The sequence below is a fragment of the Antechinus flavipes genome, chromosome 4 (assembly GCF_016432865.1).
Source record: "Antechinus flavipes isolate AdamAnt ecotype Samford, QLD, Australia chromosome 4, AdamAnt_v2, whole genome shotgun sequence".
Lineage (NCBI taxonomy): Eukaryota > Metazoa > Chordata > Mammalia > Dasyuromorphia > Dasyuridae > Antechinus > Antechinus flavipes.
In genome coordinates, this window is record NC_067401.1 from 445,050,521 (window position 1) to 445,075,759 (window position 25,239).

At 36.1% G+C, this 25,239-nt stretch overlaps 1 protein-coding gene across 1 annotated transcript in view; it reads right to left on the reverse strand.

The window, feature by feature from the left end:
• DDAH1 (dimethylarginine dimethylaminohydrolase 1) overlaps positions 1-25,239 on the reverse strand; it is a 201,441-nt gene that overhangs the window by 56,512 nt on the left and 119,690 nt on the right. The window contains exon 2 of the mRNA XM_051999248.1: positions 6,115-6,214. Within this exon, the coding sequence (XP_051855208.1) occupies positions 6,115-6,214 (100 nt within the window). The remainder of the gene's footprint in view (positions 1-6,114; positions 6,215-25,239) is intronic.

Sequence of the window (25,239 nt, forward strand, 5' to 3'; positions counted from 1 at the left end):
ATAATACTTGAAATGTTTACTTTGATTGGAAAAAAAGTAAAGAGTTAGTGGCTTTCCAAGTCAGTGGCAATGGAAATTGCATTTTTAAAGAGAAATCATTTTATGTGTTGGGAATTATTTTTATGAAAATAGTTGTCTTCCTTTAAAACACCTGATGGACATTCAGAAAATGGAGAGGGCTGCCAGTCTTGATGAAGATACCATTAATTGGTCATTCAGCTTGTTCTCAAATCTAACAAAATGTAAACTCCTTGAGAGCAAGAACTATTGTATTTTTGGCTATGATAAAACTCAATTACAATCTTGTCGTTGAAGAGGCAACATAATACCAAAGAAATAATGCTAGAGTAGGAACCAGAAGTAGTGGGTTTGAATCTCAGAGAAGGTTTAATAAACTACTAGTTTTTGTGCTGGACACAGGATACAAAGACAACAAAGAAGTCCTAGCCATGTTAGGAAAAAAGGAGAATCACAGAAGGGATTGGACAGTTTCTGAGGTGGATGGATGATGATAACTGAGGATGGAACAAAGTCAGAGCTGGCTAATTCTCAGCTTGTTTCTCTTCTCTCTATCAAGTAGCAATATCTTGGAACTGAAAAGGACAAAACAAATAGAAAGTGAGGAGCAGCTAATTGATGTAGTGCATAGAGCATCAGCCCGAAGTCAGGAAGCCCTGAATTCAAATCTGGCTTCAGACACTTAACACTTCCTGGCTGTGTGACCCTGGATAAGTCATTTAATCTCAATTGCCTCAGCAGCAAAAACAAAAAACAACCAAAAAAAAAAAACCAAATAAAAAACGAGAATCAGTGTCCAAGATAAGTTAAGAGGGGGCAAGAGAGCAAAGAACATCTAGAGAGAGAAGTGAATGAAATGCTGGGCCCAGAATCAGGAAGACCTAAATTCAAATCTGACCTCAGACACTTACTAGCTGTGTGACCATAGAGAAGTCACTTAATCCTGCAGCCTCAGTTCTTCATCTGTAAAATGAACTGGAGAAAGAAGTGATAAACCACTACAGCCTCTTTGCCAAGAAAACCCCAAATGGGATCACAAATGACTGAACAACAAATAACAAAACAAGGATATGTTTGAAAAGGGTATATCTGAGTTAATATATCAGACCCAGATAAAATATATTCCAGGGGACTAACAGAATGGCTGATATAATGTGGCACTAATACTGAGTGATATTCAAAAGAAATAAAAGGTAATATTAGAAATTAGGCCGGATTAGATAATGTTCTTTTAAGTTTCAAAAAAAAGGAAAGACTGGAGCCTGGAATCTACAAGCAAAAAGCATGAAGTTTAATACCTGGGAAATTTCTAGATGAGATTATCAAAGGAATTTTTGAAAATTACTAATGCTTTTAGTTTTTACACAATAAACACAATAGCTCCCCTTTTCCCTGTTATCCTCCAAAACACAAGCTCTCAAAAGAATTAATTTGTTCATTTTTGATAGAAAGGGTGGACATTCTCTAAAGTTGGACCATTTGGTACCAGCAGTAACTTTATATCTTCTTCAGAGCTGTATGCTTCTTTAGGTCCCTCTGCTTTCTGAAACATCTACTTTCTCTAGGATTTCTCTCCCTCCTTCCCTACTCGGTTTTGTTACCTCTCCATGTTGACTTTTATTACCTTGCTGCAATCATTGTGCATATGCTTCTTTTGTTTTTTTCTCTCCTTTGCATCATTTCATGCAAAACTTCCCATGTTTCTCTGCATTCTTAGTTAATCATCATTGCTTACAGCATAATAGTATTCTTTGGAAACAGCTAGATGGCACTGTAGTGTATAGTATGCGGGGACTTAAGTGGGACTTATTTTCCTGAGTTCAAATCTGACCTCAGATATGCAGTAGTTATGTAATCCTGGGCAAGTCACTTAAACCTAAAAAGATTAAATCTTAGTTTCCTGACCTATAAAATGAGCTGGAGAAAGAAATGACAAAGGATTCCAGTATCTTTGCCAAGAAAACCCCCAAATGGGGGCATGAAGAGTTGGACACAATTGAACGACAAAAAATATTCTCTTATATTCATATGCTATACTGTGTTTAGCCATTCCCAATTACTTGTCACATTTTTTTCCCTCAGCTTTTTTCTTTGTTAGAATGATGCTATGAATATTTTTATGTTTTTTTTCTGTTAAAAATCTCCTTAGGACTACAGTTTCCTGTAGAGGAATCTCTGGGTCAAAGGGTATGAATAACTTAGCAACTTGCCTTGCACGATTCTAAATTATCTTCTTAAATTATCATTTGAATTAATTTACACATCTCCCAGTATTGAATTAGTATTCCTGTCTTTTAGTTTCTCCAAGAATGAGTTCTTATTATTTAGCACCTTCCCCAGATTGGTGAATATAAGATGATGCCCTAGGATTGTTTTGTACTGTTTAAATAGTGGTTTAATAATTATGCTATATTTTAGAGAGACAGAGCTGAAAAAGGCAGCTGTCAGTGACTGTTCATTTGACTGACAGTTATGGTTACCTTGCAGGGGCTGAAGGAGTTTGAAGACAGTTTCCTAATTGTGTAGTAAACGAGTCAGACTATAGGTGGAAAAAGAGCATAATGAACAGAAAGAGAAACAAAAGGCATCTCATGCTCTATTTCTTGCTCAACTTATCCTAGTAGTGAATAAAGGCAAAAGTAACGAACAGACAGCATGAACCCCCTTTTTGAGTTTTATCCAGTCTATCCCCAGGGACATTTATTAAGTGTCTACTAAGCATGAAATATGGGCAGCTAGAATAGACTTCTGGTCTTAGAGGATCTGAGTTCAAATTTGGTTTCAGACACTTACTAGCTGTATGATCCTAGACAAGTCACTTAGCTGTTTACCTCAGTTTTCTCATCTGTAAAATGAGCTGGAGAAAGAAATGGCAAACCATTCTAGCACCTCCACCAAGAAAACCCTAAATAGGGTCATGGAGAATCGGACAGAACCAAAGTGACTCACCAATAACAATAACACTAAGTATGAGGTTTGGGGGAAATTCAAATACAAAACAAAAACCAGTGCTTATCTCTTCTTCTGGATGGATAACACATGCATACAGAGAGGCATAAACATGATCATTTGGGGAGGAAGGAAAGAACATTAACAAAATAAGGGGACCTGAAAAGGCATCCTGTGGGGGTAGTATAGGACCTGAAATGGGAAAGAAGGCAGAGATTCTACCAGATGAAAGAGAGAAGAGAGGTCACTCCAGACATGAATGTGGGAGATGGAATACTGATTTTTAGGGAGCAGCAAGAAGGTCAGCATGGCAGGAACAGAGAGCACATGAAAGGAAATAATATATATTAACTAAGAGCTAAATTGTGCAATGTTTTAAATAATAGCCAGTATTTATATAATAATAGGTAGTTTTAAGTTTGCAAAGAACATTATTTATGTTATCCCATTTAGTCCTTACCCTGTGAGGCAAGTGCTGTTATTATCCCCATTTTACAAAAGAAGAAAATTGAGATTCTGAGAAGGTTAAATGGCTTGTCCTATCCCTCAGTCAGTAAGTGACAAAATTCTAATTATTCTTTTTGACTCCAAGTCCAGTGTTCTATCCATTGTGCCATTCAGTTGTCTCTAACGCCAAGCTGAGAAACTTGTGTTTGCTCCTAGAGGCAATAGGGAACCATTTAATGTCTTGAAGAATGGTATGGCACGGTAAATCTTGAGCTTTAGAATAGATGCAGAGGAATCAGTTCTGCTCTATCAGTATGGTACTGCGGCTGACTAAGCTGCTAAGAAAAGAGTAGGTAAAATGACAAAAGGCAATTTATGATCACAAAGATATGTCCGATCTTGATGCCTGTAAATAAAGAATTGTTTATTTCTGTGCTAAGAACAATAAACCTCACAGCTAGCATGGTTTCAGGCAAACATATATCATCTACAATAAAAAACACCCCAGCAGTTAGCTTGTTGAGAGATTAATGTTACCCTAGCTGGAAAGACAACTTCTGAGTCTCTTGGGTTTAGTAGGGAAGTAGGGAGAAAGACCTTAGGGAAAGCGAATGTTTCAGAAAGCAGAGGAATCTAAAGAACCATCTAGCCCAACTTGATATATTCCAAAGAGTTTAAGCCGCTTGTCCCTAAGCCATATAGCAAATTAGCAATGCATTTTTCATTAAAAATTAGATTTCTTTATTCCTAGGCCAGTGGTTCTGAACATAATTCACTGATGTCTCTCTTAAATGGCTCCTATATGAATTTACAATGCTATGTTTATTTTGAGTTTTTGCTCCTGATGGCATCCAACCTTCCAGGACGTAGTTATGTGTTGCTGCACAGCAGTTGTTTCTTGTTAATAACTACAGAGAAAAATCCTATATATTTCAGGCTCCTTGATTTTCTATTTAATAAGAGACAAATGGAATTCTGATCTATGCTACTCAAAAAACCCAAAAGTTTCATGTATGGCTTCTGTGATAAATCCCAGATTCATGATGTCAGATGATCCCAAAGAATTCCTACTTCGCAGATATAATATGTTTACATTCAGTGGCGTGGTATGTCATAGATGGCATTAAAAATCAAATAATCTGATTTTGGTATTTAATAAGAGACCTAAGAATTAAAGTCAAGATTGATGACTCTAGCTTTTACATTATTATTGTCTTTTCCCCTTCTGGCATCCTATTAGAATGTGCTAGTGACTCTGATATTCCTCTGAATATCTTTGGGTGGCAGATATTCAATGTCAGATGTTTTTGTAAATGGTACTCTCTTACTTTTGGTTCCAAACTAAAGATGAATTTTGATTGCTTTCTTCATGAATTGTTCTAATGCCCTAACTTGATTTGGACTAAGAGATCATAATTATTTTTATGTCATAGATCCAGCTTATTGCTATTGTTCATTCTTCACTCTCAAAGAGGATCAAGAACATCAATAGAGAAATGACTTGGCTTGCAAGTGAATTGGATTTAAGTGATCAGAGCTGTACAAAGTCATCAGTCTCACTTTCTCTTCCAGAATCACTGGAGTCCAATGGCAAGACACAGGTTAGGATGACTGGTGATGGCCCAAGATTCAGTGGAGGACGTGGGCCTTTTAAAACTAAGGTCTTTCCAGTTCTCAATTTTTCTGAGGCAACACCCATTCAGTGATTAAAGACTAGGTAAGAATTGAGGCAAAAGATGGCCTAGTTTGTCTTCATAAAATAATCAATCTTGAGGGGAATTCTTTCAGAGTTTCTGGTCAGAACAGAAAGAATTGCTATCTACACTTACTCTGAGCCATCTCAGGATAATTTTTAAAAATCATAATAGAAAGAAATGCTAAATTTTATTTGAAGATCATTGACATAAAATGCACTTCAAATTTATGTAGCCCCTGAAATCTTTCCATGGACCCCAAGTTAATAACTCTCTGACTTAGATCATCATAGATTTAGTGCATGATTTTACAAAATACTCAAATCATGAGGTTGTGGCACAGATCATAAGAAATCCTGCAATGTTAAATTCTTTGGAAACTTTAAATCAATGAATAAATGCAAGCTGTTTATAAATATTATCCTAAGGAACTAGAAGTTATTTAACAGGTGAAAATGTAGTTCCTTTAATATCTATATAATACCCAAAGAAGCAATTCAAACTTTAACCAAGAAAGTGACTGAAGAAAATTAATACTGAAATTAGAAATTTGGATTTTGTTTAGTATTACTAAACATGGTATAGTAATGAAGATGACATGGTATAATTGATACAGAGATGGCCATAGAGGCAGCAAGATCTGAGGTCCAATCCCATTTCTGATACACTGGCTGTGTGACCCTGGACAGTTAACATAACCTCTCAGTACTTTAAGCATCTAAGACTAGGTTGCAGAGCAGGAACTGATATTCACTGCTAGAAGGAGTCTCCTCATCTGGGAATTCCCTAGACCAATAAAATCACAGGTCCAGTCCCTAATCTTAACTCTCAGTACTGTTATTGTTACAGTGGCATGAAGCCAAACCGATCTGAGTTCCAAATTATTAAAACTCACTTTACCATCTGGAAAAAATATTATCTGTAAAATATTGTAGTCTTGAGTTAATCACCTCTCAAGCAGAAATCTATTTTAAAAAATAGTGAAGCTATGTTTATATCACCATACCTGTGAATAAAACATCTCCACCATCCAAGGTTGCATTTTCATCTGTCATTTCTACTATGTTGAGCTGAAGGTTTTCTAATGTTCCTTTCATCATGTCAACCTGTGGAAAAAGAAGTCATTCAGAATCTCAAAAACCATTTTACAGTTTTCCAAAAAGAAAACATTTTCTCCTTCTACATTAGCACCAAGAAAAACAAAGAAATCTGTCATACAGAAATGGCCGCAATCATTATGCCCACCTTATTTCCTCTTGTTGGTGAGAAAGAGGAAGTTTTCCATTAGAATCTATTCATTTTTACCCCTGCCAAGCTATTTTTGGATAGACCTCTCTTTAGATGGAATTTTATCTCTGAAATAACAACAGTGAGCTATGAAAATTGATTTATCCTTTTAAAGACCAGAGCTCCTAACCTCTAATTCCTGGCCAATTAGTATAGGATTTATTTTAAGACTATATCTTAGGAATCACATTTGTACAAGGCCATATACAGGAGGATCATTTGTTCCAATAATCATTTGAATTCACAAATCAACATAAAAAATTTCTGTTTTCTAATTAAGTTTTCTTTTTGGAGTGTTGAATATGAATATGAAATAGTCTTTCTAGTTCACAATCAAATAGATTAAAGAGCAATTCCAACAAATTTTGTTCCCTATAGATCAGAGGTATCCAACCCCACTGCACGTGGCCTTCAAAAGTCCTAAGAATGGCCACACTTAAAATATAATTGGGAAATATTTAAGAAAATAAATAAAAATACATAAAAATAAAGAAAATGTTAATTTATGGTTTTCTAAATCCACATACAAGCTGCAGGATCTGTTTCTATTTGAGTTTGACAGCACTGCTATGAATAATCAACAAATATGCTGAATGTGTTCAAACCAAAGAAAATTTTCGATCCAAGCTGCTTTAGATTAAGTCCAGAGAAAAGGCAAGATGCGGATAGAGGAGTGACTGATGAATATCTATGAATTTGGCCCCTGACTCCAAAGGAATTCTAACATCTCCTGTGTTTATCTTTCTATTACCTACTCAAAATGGTTTTGTAAGAGACTGTCAACTCCTTTTCTACCAAAGAACAAAACCCCACAACCCCTAAGATCTGTGGGCCAATCAGTAGTTGAGCTGTGGTTTGGACAGAGCTGCCTTCTGGGAACAGTTACACGGACAGTTTAATTTCCTTGGGCTAAACAAAAATGAGGACTTAGAGAATAGGGACTATCTCCTTATATGAGATTATCCACATGGTTTGCATATTATTCAACAAATTCTGTAGTTAATTTAAGGTGTATGTGAGTACGTTTTTGTTCCCTGAAATAATAAACCTACAATTTTGAAATGAAAATTTGAATCTTTATAGGAATCCAGAATCTACTTTTCAAAGCATAAAGACATTCTGATCTGAAGCCAACCTGTCATATAGACCACTTCCAGGGTAGTTTACTTAATTACAATACCTAGCGACAGAAACCAGGAAACATTAAAAAAAACAGAAATGCCTTTTGAAATCTTTAATTTAATACAAGACTTTTCATGGGAAGCAGCCAATTAGTCTAAACATTTTTCTAAGGTCTGCACTGCTTCCAGCATGGCTGAGAGACATAGGATGAGAAGATGTAAACAGGGATGGAGGGGAAAATGCAAAAACCCCAGAAAAAGCATCCAGTCCTGCCAAATCACAGGCACTGAATACACACATGGTGAATTGTGAATGAAGAGTTCTGTAGACATAAATATCTCAGAGTGATTTCTAATGTAAGAAAAATATGGAAATACTTTAACAACAAGGCTTATATTCATACAGGCAAAAAAAAAATTTCAAGAGGATACAAAGAAAAATAAATATATCATCTCACTCTCATTCTGGAACCCATGTGAAGATTCCACAAACCCAAGTGACTCAGAACAATAAAAAATTATTTCCATGGATGAGATGGTCTTAATGGTGTAATAACTACATCGAATGACCTCTCTCAACAGGAGAATAAGCTGTCCTGTGTAAGAGGAAGTGGAATATTTGCTATAATGTTAATTTTTTTAAAAAAAGAAGTAAAGCAATATTTACCATGACTTGTTAAGTTCTGCTGAACTCTGGAAATTATGCAGCTGTCTTTCTTTGGCTTCCCTTCCATTTATGCTAATGGAAAATACACTGAATTGAGAAAGAGTATGAGAATTGTAGTATCGCCATTTAATGTCCCTATTAGGGAAGTGAACACTTCTTTCACAACCTCCTTTCTTCAGAGACTCAGTAAGAACTCGATCATAAAAATGCAATTTGGCCTGAGAATTCTGCACACACTGTCTCCAATCACATAACAATAAATTTTTTTTCCCTCATGTAGAATTGTAATTCAGTTATAGTACCTAAACGGAAAAGGGACATTATAAATCTTCAAGGACACTTCTCCTGGTGCCTTTCTCTATTTAAAGATAGGAAAATTAAGATCCTGTGAAGTGACTTGCCCAAGATCATCATGGGAGCAGGACTAAAATCCCAGGGCAGCCCTCATTTCTCTACTCTGTACCATTCAACTATTTTTGACATCATCTCATAATAATATTAGAGAAAGATAGTAACACTGATGTGAACTGACACAGAATGAAATGAACAGATCCAGTATAACAATACACACAACAGCAACAGCAATGTAAATGAAAAAATAATTTTAAAAGCTGAGCTATGGGTAACTGAAAAGCCGAAAATTATAAGGCCAAATGTTGCTGACATTTTCAGACACAATCAATGTATTGGTTGTTTTTTGCTTAACCTTTTCTCTTTGTTCCAAGAGAGGATACAATTATAGGAATGGGGATAGGGGAGTCTAAGACTCAGGGAGAGGTGCCTTGTCCAATCATGGAAATTAAACTGGGTTGGACCTGGTTAGTATTTGGAGGGGAGCCCTGATTTGACTTTTTTAGGGAGAGGGAGAATAAAAAACCCTGCACTAGGTTCAGAAATAATATGTTCCTGTGACTTTAAAACTATGTCCTCTAAAATTATTATTAATTTTTTGTTTTTAGGCAAAATCACTGTGGTTTCTGAAAAGTTAAAACAGCTGCCCTGGCATACACAACCTGGCTCTTGTACAAAGATAGTAATTTTTTGTAACACTCAGTCACATCCATATAAACAATGACATTCTGATCCTTCTACACCACAACCCAGTACAGGGGAGGGATGGGTTGGGGGTGAAAGTGGGAATGGGGGTAGGAGAAGGGATGGTACTTTCATGGAGGGCCTTGTTATAAAAAACAATAAAAGAAAATTCCATGTTGTTAGTAGTGAGAAATGAAGGACCAGAGGGCATCAAATTGACAAAGCAGAGACCAAGACACTTTTTCTAGAGAAGTGGGAAGGGCAGTAGTAGGCTGCCCATTGAAAACCACATGCACTTGGCCCTTGGGTTCGGTGAATCAGACAAACCTACAGCTCTAAACAGGCTCCATGCTATCCTGACAGGAATACATGGCAGGCCAGTCATGTAGGCAGCCAGAATACTAAATATAGTTATAAAAGTGGAGATTGTTGAAGGAAAGAATCCAAAGCCCCAACCTTCAAGGAACTGCCTGTCCTGAGGTCTCATGTCTATGGTTAATATTGTTTCAATTAACTTTCAGAAAACAAACCCAAACTCCCCCTAAACCCCACCCAACTTTTCATCAATTCAATGATCCCATCAAATGGAACTCAGGGTGGAGAGAAGTGTTTAGAAAAAAAAAAAAAAACCAAAACAGAATTTCTTCCAGAAACTGGAATTTGACAATGGGTCATTTAACTCATGAAAATGGAAAGAAATTGAAACTATGGTTAAATTAATTTTGTTCTAAATTTTCTCATTTTCCTTATTCCAGCCCAAGAAACTGCACATCCTTCTTACTGAAGCATAAGGCAAGAACATGAATAAATAAAAGACAGAATGTGACTCAATTATATGGAAGAATGAGAGACATGGGGGGAGGAAGGAGTAGTCCTACATGAGAGAGGAAGTGGGAGACCAAAAGATGGCTTTAAGAGGGAGAGAAACTACGTTTGTCTTTAGAATTGAATGGGTGAAAGAATGGAGGTGGATCATTTTGGGCATAGGATAGATAAAATACAAATAAAATACAAATGCAAGGAGATGGGAAGTGAGAAAAAGGATGTCCAGCTATTCAATTTGCCTAGAACACAGAGTACATAGGAAGAAGCAAGGTGAAAATGAAATAGAAAACCATATATACAGATATACATATGTACATGCCTATATGTATGTATATGTGTATGTGCACACAAATATACGTGTGTGCATACATGTATGTATATGTATAATGTAGGAATCAAACCGAGGAGGGCCTTGAATGCTTTAAATTAAGAATTTGTATTTTATCCTATAGGTAACCAACAGGAAGTCACTAAAGATTTTGCCCAAGGCAGTGAATTTCATTAGAAAGACTACTACGTCAAGAGGTAAGGTTGATAGAACCTGGCAACTGATGGGAGTAGAATAGTGTAAGGGAAATTCAAAAGTTAAAAAATCAAAAAGGCTTCTTCAGGTTTAAGTCTGGGTGACTAGTAGAAGTATAATATTGCCTGAAATGGGACGCTGAATAGGAGTATTTGGAGAATTTTAGGCATGTTGAATTTGCTGTATTGGAGATACCCAGAACGAAATATCCAACAAGGACTAAGAAATACAAGATTGAAACTCAAGGAAGAGACTAAGGTAGAGAGAGAGAGAGGGAGTGATTAGGTTGTGAGGATAACTGAAATCATGGATAGATGGATAAGATTGTCAAGGTGTAGGAAGAAAATAGAGAAGAAAGCAATGGATGCCTTGGGTGATACCTACCATTGGAAACAATGGAAGAAAGAGGAACCAAAGATCATTAAAAAAAAAAAAGATTGTAGAGGTAAGAAAAGAATCAGAAAAGACCAGGGGAAAAGAGGACAAAGATGGAGAAAATATCAAGAAGGGGATGGTTGACAGCTTCTCTTAGAAACCAACATGATAGCACAGTATAGGTACAACATGATATGAAACAGGCTTTTTAAAAAAATTTCCCACCTGTCATCCAAGAGTCATCCAATACACCAGCATTTAATGTAGTTACTTAAAGGATAGAAGCTGTACTTCTTTATTTGAATAACTTTTAATAATATTTTTCTGAAAATTGAGTATGTTAACGTAATGTAATTTTCATCTGCTACATCATCATCATCATCATCATCATCATGACCACTCCCATCACCATTATCTACTATACTACAACAATCTCCATTGCCAGGCTTGCCACAGGATTCTGGACTTTTTAGTTACATCAACTCTTGACAATTTACTAAGGTATCGGAGGGGAGGGTGGTGCTTTAAGTGAAGAAGAAATTACCTTATACAGCTGAAATCACAGATGCTTTAATATTAAAATATTCAGAATGGGGAATTACTAATGTAATGGGGTGTGAGCCATGCTTAGACCACATAAGATGCCATATAGAAGATGCTGGGGACCTGGTTTCTGGAAGAGTGGAGAAATGGAGTATATATGAACATGCTGCCTTGACCTACTATGTTGGGTCTGAACCAGTCTTTTCCTCCTATTGGCCCTATAGCTAAAATCAGGGCAACTTGGTAGTACAGTGGATATAGCACTGGAATCAGGATCCCCTGAGTTCAAATTTACCTATGTGATCCTGGACAAGACACTTGTTTGCCTCATTTTCCCCATCTGTAAAATGAGCTGGAGAAGGAAATGACAAACTATGCCAGTATCTTTGCCATGAATACTCCAAATGGGGTCACAAAGAGTTGGACAAAACTGGAAATGAATTGAACAACAACATAGCTGAAAACATTGGTTATCTTTAAAATGTCCAACAGTCACTCAGGTGGCTTTTCCTGTACTCAAATTATTTTTTTTATTTATTTACAGTTAGTGATACCATACTATAATGGGCAAGGAGCCTGAGTGAGGGCAGCCTCCATTCCTCTTCTCCTTTTGATCATGGCCTGGAGAAATGGGCCTGTGATTATATATTTTTCCTTTATTCTTTTCTATTTTAGGTGCAGGGATATGAGTCTCTATTCTGGCTCAGAAACTCAACTTATGGGGTTCTGGGGGTTCAGGAATCTGGACTAAGTGACATAGCCAGTTCAATAGCAAAGGAGAAAGTGTTCAGGGATATTAGCCTAATCTTGAACTTGGTGAGACTAATGCTATGTATAACTGAGCTAAATTGTGAGCTTTATCTCACTTCCTTCCCCAGAGAACAAGGGCATTGAGATGCCAGTCACTAGGTCTCCAGAATGGCGTACATTGTAGACAAGCCAAATTATTTGGGAATAGAGCTGATGGTAGAGAAAAGAAATTCTTTGTGAACCCTTCTGTGTGACCTGATCAGAAAACCAGAAGAAGAATAAAATGTAATAGGCCTGGTTTTGAAATAATGGGGTCAGAGTAAAATTATGTTATGCTAAATAATTAGATTAGTTTATTAATATCAACATTAGATAGAATCAATCATCTAGGCTCACCCCTTTTCTTTTTCATATCCTATTCTCTTCACTTATTTTTCTTCTTTGATATTCCTTCTCATAAGAATCCCATCTTCCTTTTAATTCTAACAACTTGTCTTTTGCTTGTTTTTTGTGTCCTTTCCATCTCCCCTTTTCTGCCACAATGTTGTTTAGCTGTCTCATGTTTTGACCTGAGGCTGGTCATCTCCCAGAGGAATAAGTCATCCACAGACCCACAGATAGCTAAGACAAGTGAATATGTAGGAAATGCATAATAGCAGTTGAGAATTAGTTTTCACTATAGAAGAATAAAAAGAACACTCCTTTCATCTTTCTTTTCCTATAAAGAGTTTCAAAAGTTTAAATAATTTACTGAAAAGATAACATAATTCTATACTTGTTTTTTACTCAGATATTGTAAATAACATAACTATTTAAATAGTAAATAATCAGCTATTTACCATAATCTGTTGCTTGATTTTAATTAATAATAGAGACACTGTGGACAATGTTGGCTTTTATTGGAATGTGTCTATGTAGCCCCCTTCATGACTAGGGCTCCCTTATATTTGGTCACCATCTAGTAGCAGTAACTATTATTTAATCAAGTCTTATTTTTGCCTGATAGAATGAGGTGCTTTGGATATATATAGATAGTGGTAAGTACATATTTGCCTGAGACTGGATCTCAAGTCTACAGCTGCTTCTACTTTGTATTTCTTTCCCTGAACACAGGTGACAAAAGAGAGATCCTGAGGTGGATGTGTCTAACTTTAGTAGCTACCATAAAAGTTTGAGAGTTCCGGAGTCCCAATGTTAGCTACCCAGTTCCATAAGAACTTCTCAGAGAAGATGACCACCATCAGGAAGATACTACAATTGAAAGGATTAAGTAAGAATATAAATGAGTTTAAGTAGAATTGTCTTTTTTTATTATATTGGCCCTACCTATCCATGAACAATTAATATTTCTATTATTTAAATCTGATCTTATTTGTATAAATTAAAAAAAAATTTAGTTTATGTAATTCCTAAGTTTGTTTTAACAGGTGTACTCCTAGGTAATTTATATTGTCTAGAATTATTTTAAATTAAAAAGGAAAGCCCAAGCTAGGGCGTGGCTTGTCTTGTGATCTAGAGTTAAATTCCAAATTGTAGACTCCTCCTGGTCTACAATTTTGTAAAATGTTTCCTATCTTAAGAATAAGAGTATGTTAGAAGTGATGGACTATTTAAGTATTTGCCAATGTATACTTCTGAGTCTTGTAATTTAAACATTTATTTTGAAGTGGAAGAAATGAATAACTGCCTTATTCCTAATATCAACTACTTGATTCATTTAGTAATTTTCAGGCAGATAAACTGTTAATCCCCTTTAGGGGAGACTCTTGACAGGATCTCTATCTAAACTTAATTTAAGAAATTTCCTCCTACAGTTGTGCTGGGGGATGGGGGCATAAATGAACCAGGGAATAGGAGGAAAGCCTCATTCCTTCTCTTTGGGGTCAGGCTGTGTTAGGATCAAGTCCAAAACTAAGGAGCCTTTGGCCCTCCTATCATCTCTCAGCCCCAAGGATGCAGGTTGCTATATATACTATCTTATCAGAGCATCACAATAATGCTATGAAATGATCGACATTATCACCCTCACTTTACAGATGTGGTAACTGAGAATCAGAATCATAAATGACTAGGATACAGCTAGTTTGTGTTAGAGGAGATTCTCCTGATTCCCAAGGCCAACATTCTGTTGACTATACTACACTGCCTCTCCTGTCTCTGCACATGTGTAACCCAGAAGAGTTAAGGTGCATTAAAGAGAACCTCATTAATAGCTAGTTGGCTTCACTGAAGTATTTTACCAATTGTGTGATCCTAGGCAAGTCACTCTAAATTTTAGTTGTTGTTTTTTTGATTTCTAAAATGAGGGGTAGGACTCAATGACTTAGAAAGTTCTTTCTTACTTCCAATCTGTGAGCCTGGAAACTTTTGGTTGATCTTACTTTGCCTTTTAAGTAATTGGGACATACTAATCAAACTATTTGGTTGACTCATAACTCATGGAATCTGATGACATTTTAAAGTCATGTTGGATCTCCCAGCTATGTTGTACATATCTCTACTAGATCATGTTGATGACCTATTCTATTTGTTTTGCACATAATTCAATTCAAAAATGGTTATTGAGCATCACTATGTGCAGAGTTCTGTATCAGATGCTGGGATGGGCTGCATATAAAGTTGGGGTATGACACAGTCTCTGTCCTCATAGAGTCAAAGAAAACTAACACTTATTTAGTGCTTCAAGAGTTACAGAACACTACTTTCAAAAGCCCTGTAAAGTGGGGTGTGCAAATATCTTCCCCATTTTGCTGTTGAGGAAAGTAAGAAAAGTGGAATTCAAAGAAGTCCAGGGTTGTGTATAGATCTCATGGAAATTTTTTAGAACTAAAAAGGATACTAAATATAATTTAATTCAATTTAATGAATATCTATTAAGCATTGATTATTGATTACATGGTAGGGACAGTGTGGTCCAGTATTAAAGTTTGACAATAACACTTTGGTTTATTGTCTGTTTAACTATGGGCAAGTCACTTAAGCCCTGTGATTTCCTTATCTAAAAGGGGGTGGATTATAAGAACAACCAACTGATAGATCTGATGTGAGGATCAAATGTGTCTATATGGCATTTTGCAAACTGTAAAATACAGAAAAAATGTGAACTCCTACGAATAGATAAAGATAAATAACCATTTACTAACAGAAGGCACATTTCAGACTCTTGAGTAGCTTGCAAGTTAGGAGAAGAGATAAGATTCTAGTGTATGATAAATGCAGAAGTTCTAGCAGAAAGAAGCTTTTCAGGATGATTAAACTTTAAATGACTGAGGTCCTTTGAATCTGAAAAAGGTATACCTTTAGGGCAAGAGAGCTGCTCAGAGGGTGATTTAAGGAAGGCAGCATACGCTGATTCAAGCAATCTCTAGTCAGTTCTCTGGAATCAGGAACTATATAGAGAGTACCAACTGCATCTCTCTCCCTATTCCTGTATTTTGTGTTCAAGAGAACAAAGAGAATATACATAACATGATCCAAGATGGGATTAGTTGTTAAATTGGGTTACCCAGCACTGCTTATTTGCTCAACTGGCCTCTGTACTTGCTCACCCTCTAGCTACTTGTACAGAAGCCATCTGGATCAATGACACTCTTTCTTATGTTTTATTCTCTTAAATGCTCTGACTGGTCGGTTGGAGCTTAGGTAGAAAGCTTAATGTTATAAGCTCAGAGTCCTCTGGGCCACCCCTGTTGCCCATCATTTCACATTCTCATTGTGTTCTTCTATACCTCAGTGTTTCATTGCATTTTATTCTAACAAATGCCATGAGAAAATGGGGGTTGGGGGGGGAGGGAAGGACACAAAATCTTTCCAATTGAGGGCAGCAGGAAAAAGCTTTGCTGGGGTGGGAGCACATAAACTAGGCTAGGAAATCGGAGCTGAGACAACTTAAATGATTTGCCTAATGTCACATCAGCCTTCATGATTAGTACAGTGATGGAACTGAGACTAGCACACAAGCATCCAAACATGTGCTCTGTCGAATATACCAGACTGATTTGCCCAAGGTCTCCTTAGACATCATCGCCAACACCAGGCTTAGGATACAGAGGTTCCATTTTGAGCTCTGTGTACTTAAGTCTACTGAGTTTTACAAGGTCATGTACCAGAAGGACCTTTGGATCTGCATTCTCTTCATGTTTGAGATGAATGATACTTCTATGGATTACAGACCTTGGATACTAACTTGTACCCTGTTTAAAGATCCTGGGTAAACAGGATACAGAATGTAAAAAGCTTGCCAGGAATGTTCATGAAGGCCAGCATGCTTCTGAATGATTAACCCTCAGTTTTTAGCACCTGAGAAGGTTGGCACAGTGGGATAACTGATTTCTTTATGTTGATTAAATTGGGGGAGGGAACCCCTGATGAATCACCATATCTTTTAATTAACTAGAATTCTTTTTCTGTATTTTATCTTTAGGAGACAGGAGCCCAGGCTCTTAGCAGGAACTCAGTTAAAAAATAAACAAGGAACCTTTAGTAGAGCACTGCCCATACATTTATTCTGATTGTCTGCAACTTTTATAGCTATATCTATCATACTGTGTAATGAAAATTGATGTTCAGAATGTTCCTGTGTCAGTAAAATATCTTCAATCACTGATATAAGAAATTGTGTCTGTTGGACTAATAGCTTAGACAGAAAAGTAGAAGTCTGAAGTGGTACCTAGTGACAAAAGAAGTCAAACTCTTGGACTTTAAAGATCCCAATTTGAATGTTAATTATGATTATATGACCCCATATTTGTAGATTGTTGTTCTTTGGGACAAGTGATAATTTTGATATAGTTTTATTTTGGTACTGCCACAATCATATGTATGTACTTTTACTGACACTAGAATAATTCAGAATGTATAACCTTAAGCAGATGAAATCAGATTTGGCTATTTTTTCCACCTTTATAGTTTTCTTTCAGATGAGTGCTAGATGTTATACCACACATTTCTCTCTCTCTCTCTCTCTCTCTCTCTCTCTCTCTCTCTCTTACTCACTCCATTGTTTTAGAGAATGAACATCACTCCAAGGAAATTATAAAAAAAATTGGTTTTTGAAGAGCACACTTCAATAAGTGTTAGAGCTATTGCAGGAGCTATTACTGTGGGGAAGTCAAGCGTTTCAAAATTCATTCAAGCCTACAGTGAAACAGAATCATTTACATTCAAAGACAAAGGAAAGTGTAACTAAACAAAAAAACAAAACAAAACAACATTAAAGGGGACAGAGGATTACTTAGAAACACTCTAATTAATCTTCAGAAAACAAGTACAGGCCTGGAAATTGGATAAGTTGTTACAGATTTCTCTACAATGTAGCAAAGACTTCTTCACTGGAAGAACAACAAAAATGACCAGAAAAAAAGTTGTTAGCCATTGCTACATTAAAAAAAAGGCTGCCATAGGAAAATTGATACAAATGGTGAAGCATGAAGATAGGAAAAAGGTAATTTTTACTGATGAAATTCACTTTTTCATTCGGGACTATTTAAAAAGCATTGTCAGATGAAGTTCAAGTGAATCTAGAAGGTCTGAGCAAACTGCAATCCATCCATTCCTCAAAAGAGGAGTCTAGAAATCTTGCCCTAATGAGAGTTGATAGTCATAAATCCACCGATAAAGTAGATTTGTTCTGTATTTGCAGAAATTCCTAAATGGAAATGGAAATGGGATACTGCAACTCACTCTGAGCCATGTGATATTCCATGAAAAATTAAGAAATACATCCAAGAGATGGAAACAAGCATGTTTCATTGGCTTGAGGATTCACCTATCTATCTATCTATCTATCTATCTATCTATCTATATAGCCTACTGAAAATCTACAGGCTCTAATTAAGGCTGGTCTTGGGGAACAAATGGGCAGCTCACCAAAGGTGCAATTAATATTCAATGTGACATATCTCATGATGAAGAATGAAGAATATGTATAAAAAAACCTTATGAACTGTCAAAAAAAATACTGTGAAAGAATATATTACATATTAAAATTGTTAATGATATAAGACACAGTCGTCATCACCATGTGTGAATCACCATGCTATGGTCAGGATCTAGGATGGGACACATACAATGAATATGGAAAAATCTCTTCCCTCAAAGATCCAGTACTAGGGAAAATAGAACTACAACAACTATTTTCTTTTACATAGAACTTTCTGGGCAATAACCTTTTGGGATGGGGGTAGTATGTCTCTATGTAGAGATAGCTGGGTAATAGTGCATGCCGTTTTCTTGGAAACAGGAAAACCTGAGTTGGAATACCTGAGTTCACACTATGTGACCTTAAGGAAGGCATTTAACATCTCTTTAAGCTTCAGTTTCCTCATTTGTAAAATGTTGGATTTGCTGGTCACTAAGGTCTCTTTCAGGGCTTAAGGTATCCTCCTATGATTTCTGCTCTGCTATGAGACCAGAAGCAGCTAGGTAGAGCAGTGGATAGAGCCAGGCTCTCTTTAGGTTGCAATTTCCTCCTCTTTGAGAACTAGATGGATGATCCTATGATTCCCTATTGATGCATATAAGTTGCCTGACCAGAGACATCACCTAAATATTCTCAGCTATAATTTTATCCTCTACAAAATGAAGGATTTGGAATATATTTTCCAGTTCATCAATATATAACATATATTAATATAAATGACATATTTGGGAGTTCCTTCCACCATTGCAGATACAATCCACCCATGATGTCCTAGATAAATCCTAGGGGAATTGTCTGAGGCTCAGTGAAGTCTTCTCTTGGGTCAAGTACAAGAACTGGGATCTGAATCAAAGTTCTTCTGATTCTGGGACCAGCACTCTATTCACTATGACAGGCTGCTCTACATAAGCAATAGATGAAGACAATAAAAACAGGCTGGCATACTAATTCGGAGAAATTTACATTATGCTCACCTAATGGGATCTATCAACAGGCATGTCTTTGGATACACACTGATCTCATTATATGCCTGGTACTTACTCATCTTGGCAAGTAAAAGACCATCATATACTTTCTGGTACAGCAATTGCCACGGATACTGGCAGTGACAAAGCAAATGCAAAAATCAAGCTTCTGGGCCTTAAGAATCAAAAATTTAAAATCTCAGAATCTCAAAACTTAAAAAACTCCAACACCAGATTTTATGGGATCACAGATGCTCATCTCTTGAAGGGAATGGACCTCATTAACGAGATGAGAACATGTTATTCAAATCACATTAGACTTGACTGTAAACACAAACTGCTAATGAAGGCATTCATTTCCGTGAAGTAAAGAAAGTGTCGGTGCAGAAGTTTGTCATCTGAGGATTTCTGCTCTTCTGTCTGATCAACACAGTAGCCAAATGACACATCTAACACTAAATCAGTTCTGCCTTTAAAAAAAGGATCCAGATCTGTGATTTTAGCATGTAGAAATTCTGGTATGGAAATTTTGTCCCCCAATGCAGTTCCAAAAACTCTTCTGAAATTTATAGTCTTGGAAGACTGGTAAATGATCTGCTCATACTCAGAAAAATACTAACATATCGCATTCACTGAATACAGAATGAGCATTAACTTGTGAAATTAACCATCTACATCCCAGAAAAAATTATTAACCTGATTTTATATATATAAGGATTGGGATTAGAAAGAAAAGAAGCATTTATTACACATTTACTATGTGCCAGGCACTATGATAGCATATTACAATATTATAATTGTATAATAATTTAATATTATTAAATTAATTATGTGATAATAATTAATATAATATGTATAATAGTTACTTGATCCTTACAACAATGCTGGGAGATAGATGCTATTATTACCTCATTTCACAGATGAGGAAATTGAGGCAAAGAAAGGTTAAATTGCCCAGGGTCACACAGGTAGCATTTCAGGCCATGTTTGAACTTAAGTCTTCCTGATTCCAGTTCAAGCACTCTACGCACTGTGCTACCTAGCTGCCCCCAATAAAAACTAGATCTGTGATTTCATTAGTACAGAGAACTCATAAAGGAAGGAACTTCCCCTATCAAAGTAGATTAGTACCTTCTCTGCAAGTTAGAGTCTTGGAGATTGGCCTAGGATACCAAGAGATTTAAACATCTTGCTCAGGTCAAACAGTGTGAGTCAAAGGTAGAGTTTGAACTATGACATACTGCTTCTACATATAAATACTATAATAATAACATAATATAACACTCATTTTGGACTGCTTCCTTAACTCCTAGCTGCTGGAAGATCAGATTCCTTGAAGTATTTCTATTAAGGGGTTTGGGATTATCTTACTACTCTCATTTATGAGTCCCAATCTGGTGCACCAGGCTGTGATTATCAATTAGACAGTTGGAGTTCACTGACTTTAAGACAAGAGGATTCACTATTATTATTTGTCCTTCCTTTCAAAAAGGACCAATAACATTCAGTGTGATATCTTGACTTGTATGTGAATTGGATTTAAGTGAGGCAGAGTTGAATACAGTTATTTGTCATTAATATTCAGTGGCAAGATAAAAGCAGGGTGAGCAGTGGTGGCCCAGGATGGAGAGGTCCCAGGCTCACTCCACTTAATGAGATACAAAGTCCCGTCTTTCTTTAATGTGTCTAGTTTGTCGTTAGTGTGTCTTTCAAATCTTTGATGCAGAGATGTCATTAGCTACTTGCTGTTGGGGATCAATGCAAATACATGACAATGGTGGAATCTTCATCTTTGAGCCTAATAAATTTCATAAAATTATCCTCCGGCCAATAGGGCATGAGGAAGAGAGTGGCCCAATCTTCCTTATTCCTTCTCATCATGGAAACATATCTCTACGTCTTCAAAGCTCTTCAAGGCTTGACCACTTTCCTTTCCAAATCTCTCAGCTAGCCACTATCCTGTGTGTGTCTAATTACTTCAAACACGTCCCAGTACACTTCTAGTGTGTCACCAGCTGATTTTATCTAATATCTCAACAGCACTTCTCTCCTCCAAAATGGATTAAGGACTTGGTTTCACCTTTGTTTAGATCTTTGATTGATTTATTGATTGAAGAGAGTTTATATAAGACTTATTCACACCTAGTTCACACATTTGATTGACTGATTCAATAAAGCTGTCTAGACCTTCTGAAATAATAGAGTGATGGTTATGGGGACCCATCCTCATGCTTTTCAAAGATATTTAAAATATGTTAGGGTTTACAAAGCATTTTTCACAGATCTCATTTGATCTTCACAACAACCTTCTGAAGTAGATAATGCAAATATTATTCACATTTTTATGGATGAAGAAACAAGCTCAGAGAAGTGACCTTGCTTATTATTCAAGGTCACACAGTATTCCAGCTGGGAAGCAGAGTAGAACTCAAAGCTAAGTATTTCTGATATTAAGACCAGTGTTCTATCTACCATAGAATGAGGGATACAATGTTACAACTCTTTGGCAGTTGAAATTCATAAATTGCCATTTATAAATCTATGTTTAGGGTATGGAAGTCATACCGTGTCTTAGAAAGTTAGAAACACAGGAGGAGAACAAATAGGAATACATCCTTAAAGTTAGATTACTATGGAGAAAACAAACAAGATCAGAGCAAAGAAAATAGGGATAGATTGTCCTCCTTTCTTCAGAAAGGTTAGAGAGGATCTCTATTCCATAGTACCTTCCTAAATAGCAGAGTAGGGGTTTGAATCTGGGTCCCCTTATTTTAAACAGAATGTTCTTTCTAAAGCATCATGCTATTTCTTGTATTTTCTTTCCTGAGACGGGGAGAGAAGTGATTAGCTTTCAATTAAAAAAAAACCAATCAAATAAACCAAGCATGCATTCTCCTTTCTATGTCAGCCTGACTCATGTATGTATAATGTACTGATTCTAATGGTCAATTTTTTTGTTAGTTACAATAGAACAATACCTGCATTGTATGTGGGCACAAGGGCAGAACAAAAATATGATATCACCAAAAGGGCTGCATTTTTTATTGTATTGGAAATCAGAAAAGTTGACAATGATGAATTATGAAAAATGTAAATAAATGTCAAAGTTGAAAACATGGAAACTTGTAGCACAATTCATCTAAGATAAGGGCCAGATGTCAGAATAGGAAGAATGGGGTTACTTTCAGTGTATTAGCAGATGGTTATAGTGTCGACATTTATAAAAGAGAGATACTTGTAAAGAAAATATCAAGGCTTTGGAAGGTCCAAAAATTCACTGCATATTATGGGCACTTTAGCATGTAACATGTAAGTAGCTTTCAACTTTCAATAATAAATAATAATTTAGTAATTAGAATTCTATTTTTTTTCAGGAGCTCTGCTTGTTTATGGCTTCACAGAACATCCTACCTCCTGATGGTCTTCCCCCGCAACCTGATTCCCCTGCCCCCCTCCCCCCCAGCATTTTTTGGTGAGGTATTCTCTTACCTCATTATATTGCAAGTTCCTATAGAGTAGAAATGACATTTCTTTTTCTTATTTGTGTCCTCAGTGTTTGGCACAACACCTGGCACATAGTAGGCATGTAATGTTGATTGAATTGAATTAAATTAAATATATATATTTCAGTCATTTTTTTTTATAGTCACATCCAATTCTTTGTGACCCCATTTGGGATTTTTTTGGTAAAGATACTGGAATGGTTTGTCATTTCCTTCTCTAACTCATTTGACAGATGAGGAAACTGAGGCAAACAGGATTAAATGACATACCCAGGATCACAAAGCTAGGAAGTATCTGATGTGATTTGGACTCAGATTGGGACTTTCTAACCCCAGTCCCAGTGCTCTGTCCACTGAACAACCTAGCTGCTTCCAATATAGGATCATAGTATTATCTTATAATTGAATATAGGATAATCTTATAAAATAATTATCTTTATATATATATATATATTTATATATATATAGATGTGTGTGTGTATCTATCTATCTATCTATCTATATATATATATATAGATATACATACATCTATATATATATAGATGTGTGTGTGTATCTATCTATCTATCTATCTATATAGATATACATACATCTATATATATATTATATATATATAAATATATATAATATATATATATAGATGTGTGTGTATCTATCTATCTATCTATCTATATATAGATATACACACATCTCTCTCTCTCTATATATAAATATAAATATATATATAAAGATAATTATTTTATAAGATTATCCTATATTCAATTATAAGATAATACTATGATCCTATATTGGAAGCAGCTAGGTTGTTCAGTGGACAGAGCACTGGGACTGGGGTTAGGAAGTCCCAATCTGAGTCCAAATCACATCAGATACTTCCTAGCTTTGTGATCCTGGGTATGTCATTTAATCCTGTTTGCCTCAGTTTCCTCATCTGTCAAATGAGTTAGAGAAGGAAATGACAAACCATTCCAGTATCTTTACCAAAAAAATCCCAAATGGGGTCACAAAGAATTGGATGTGACTATAAAAAATGACTGAAATGTGCCAAATACTGTGCTAAGCATTAAGGACACACAGTCTTTGCAAATTTTTAGCTATTTACTCTAATCAAACCTAAGTAAATTGTTACTAGGCAAATAGTGACCTCAGAACCACACTTATAGCAGCATCTCAGGTTGAATAATAACTCATTTTTATTTTTAAAGTCCTCCAGAGATGGATGACCTCTAGTGTTCTTGGACTCTTTATTACAGTCATCAACAATTCCTTTTGCCTGATCCAACTTGTTTGTCCACAGTAGTGGCTGGGTAAACAGAAGAAAGGGATGATGTCAGTACCTATCTGAAAGACTGGCGCGTGCAGAGTTGTAGAGAAAAGCAAGTCCCATTCTATGTGTCTTTTTATTCTCTTTAGGTTTTGTCAGATAGAGAGACAGCTTAGGGCTAACTGTTTAAATCTCTACCAGACCATTGAGCTGCCTCTGTGATTTCAACTAGTCAGTTGGCCCTTTTTATTGGCTTCTAGGTCTTGATCCAAAATGGACGATACTTAGGGAGATCCCGCCAAAACCTTTGGAAGCCTTGAATTTGAGAAACTGAAGGGTATGCTAAGTTGAAACTGATGTAATCATATCATCACATCATGGCTGTTAAAATTTACTGGAAAAATTTACTACTGCTATCAAATGGTTTGGTTATTATCCTATTTCTTAAAGTTAAAAACAAAACCACAGACATCTTTTCTATTCAAGGAGGGTGTGGTCAGGCCTAGCATATGTCTCAATTCTGTTTTGTAGGATTAAAAATGGAGACGACTGCCAGTACATTTTACTCAGGCTTAGTTGCCATTAAATTAAGGAAAGCATTGATTTTTCAATTAGGCTTCTATTTACTGCAGTAAAGGATCCTAATTATTCAATACTTGGATCATTCCCCCAGGCCTTCAAGCAAGAATCTACCTAAACTACTTTGCATTTTGTGTTCATTTTGGGGACAGCTAGATGATGCAGTGGATAGAGTACAATGGACTTGTATTAGAGTACAAGACTCATCTTCCTGATTTCAAATGTAGTCTCAGACACTTACTAGCTGTTGGATCCTGAGTATGTCACTGTGAACTTGGGCTTTGTAATGACTGCATTAACTGATCAAATACATTAGAGTTTCCTTTTTTTCAGGGGAATTAGACAATGTAGTCTAGTCAATAAAGAAGACTTCTAAAGCCCAAGACTGCTTAACATATCGGTGATCCTTTGTGAGAAAATTTTAGTTGAACTGGGAGATGCCTGCAACTGCCAAATCCAGTCTTGATAAGCTCCAAAAGAGGGCAGCAAGCATCTTCATTTCTCATTTATTGTATTTGAAGATATCATCTCCTTAAATCCCCACTTCATATTTGACTTCCCAATTGGATTTCTCCCTTAACTTCCACTTAACCATAATACCTTAAATAAGTATTTTTACCACACTTTTTCCCAATCCCCTTTCAGCATCTGAGAACTTTCCCTCTGCTCCAGTTTGCAAGTTTTCTTCTCAGATAATCAACACTTTAATAATCTTTGTAAACTGTGATTAAATTCTGGCTTATTCCAGATTTTTCTTTTGGACCTGGGGTTTTT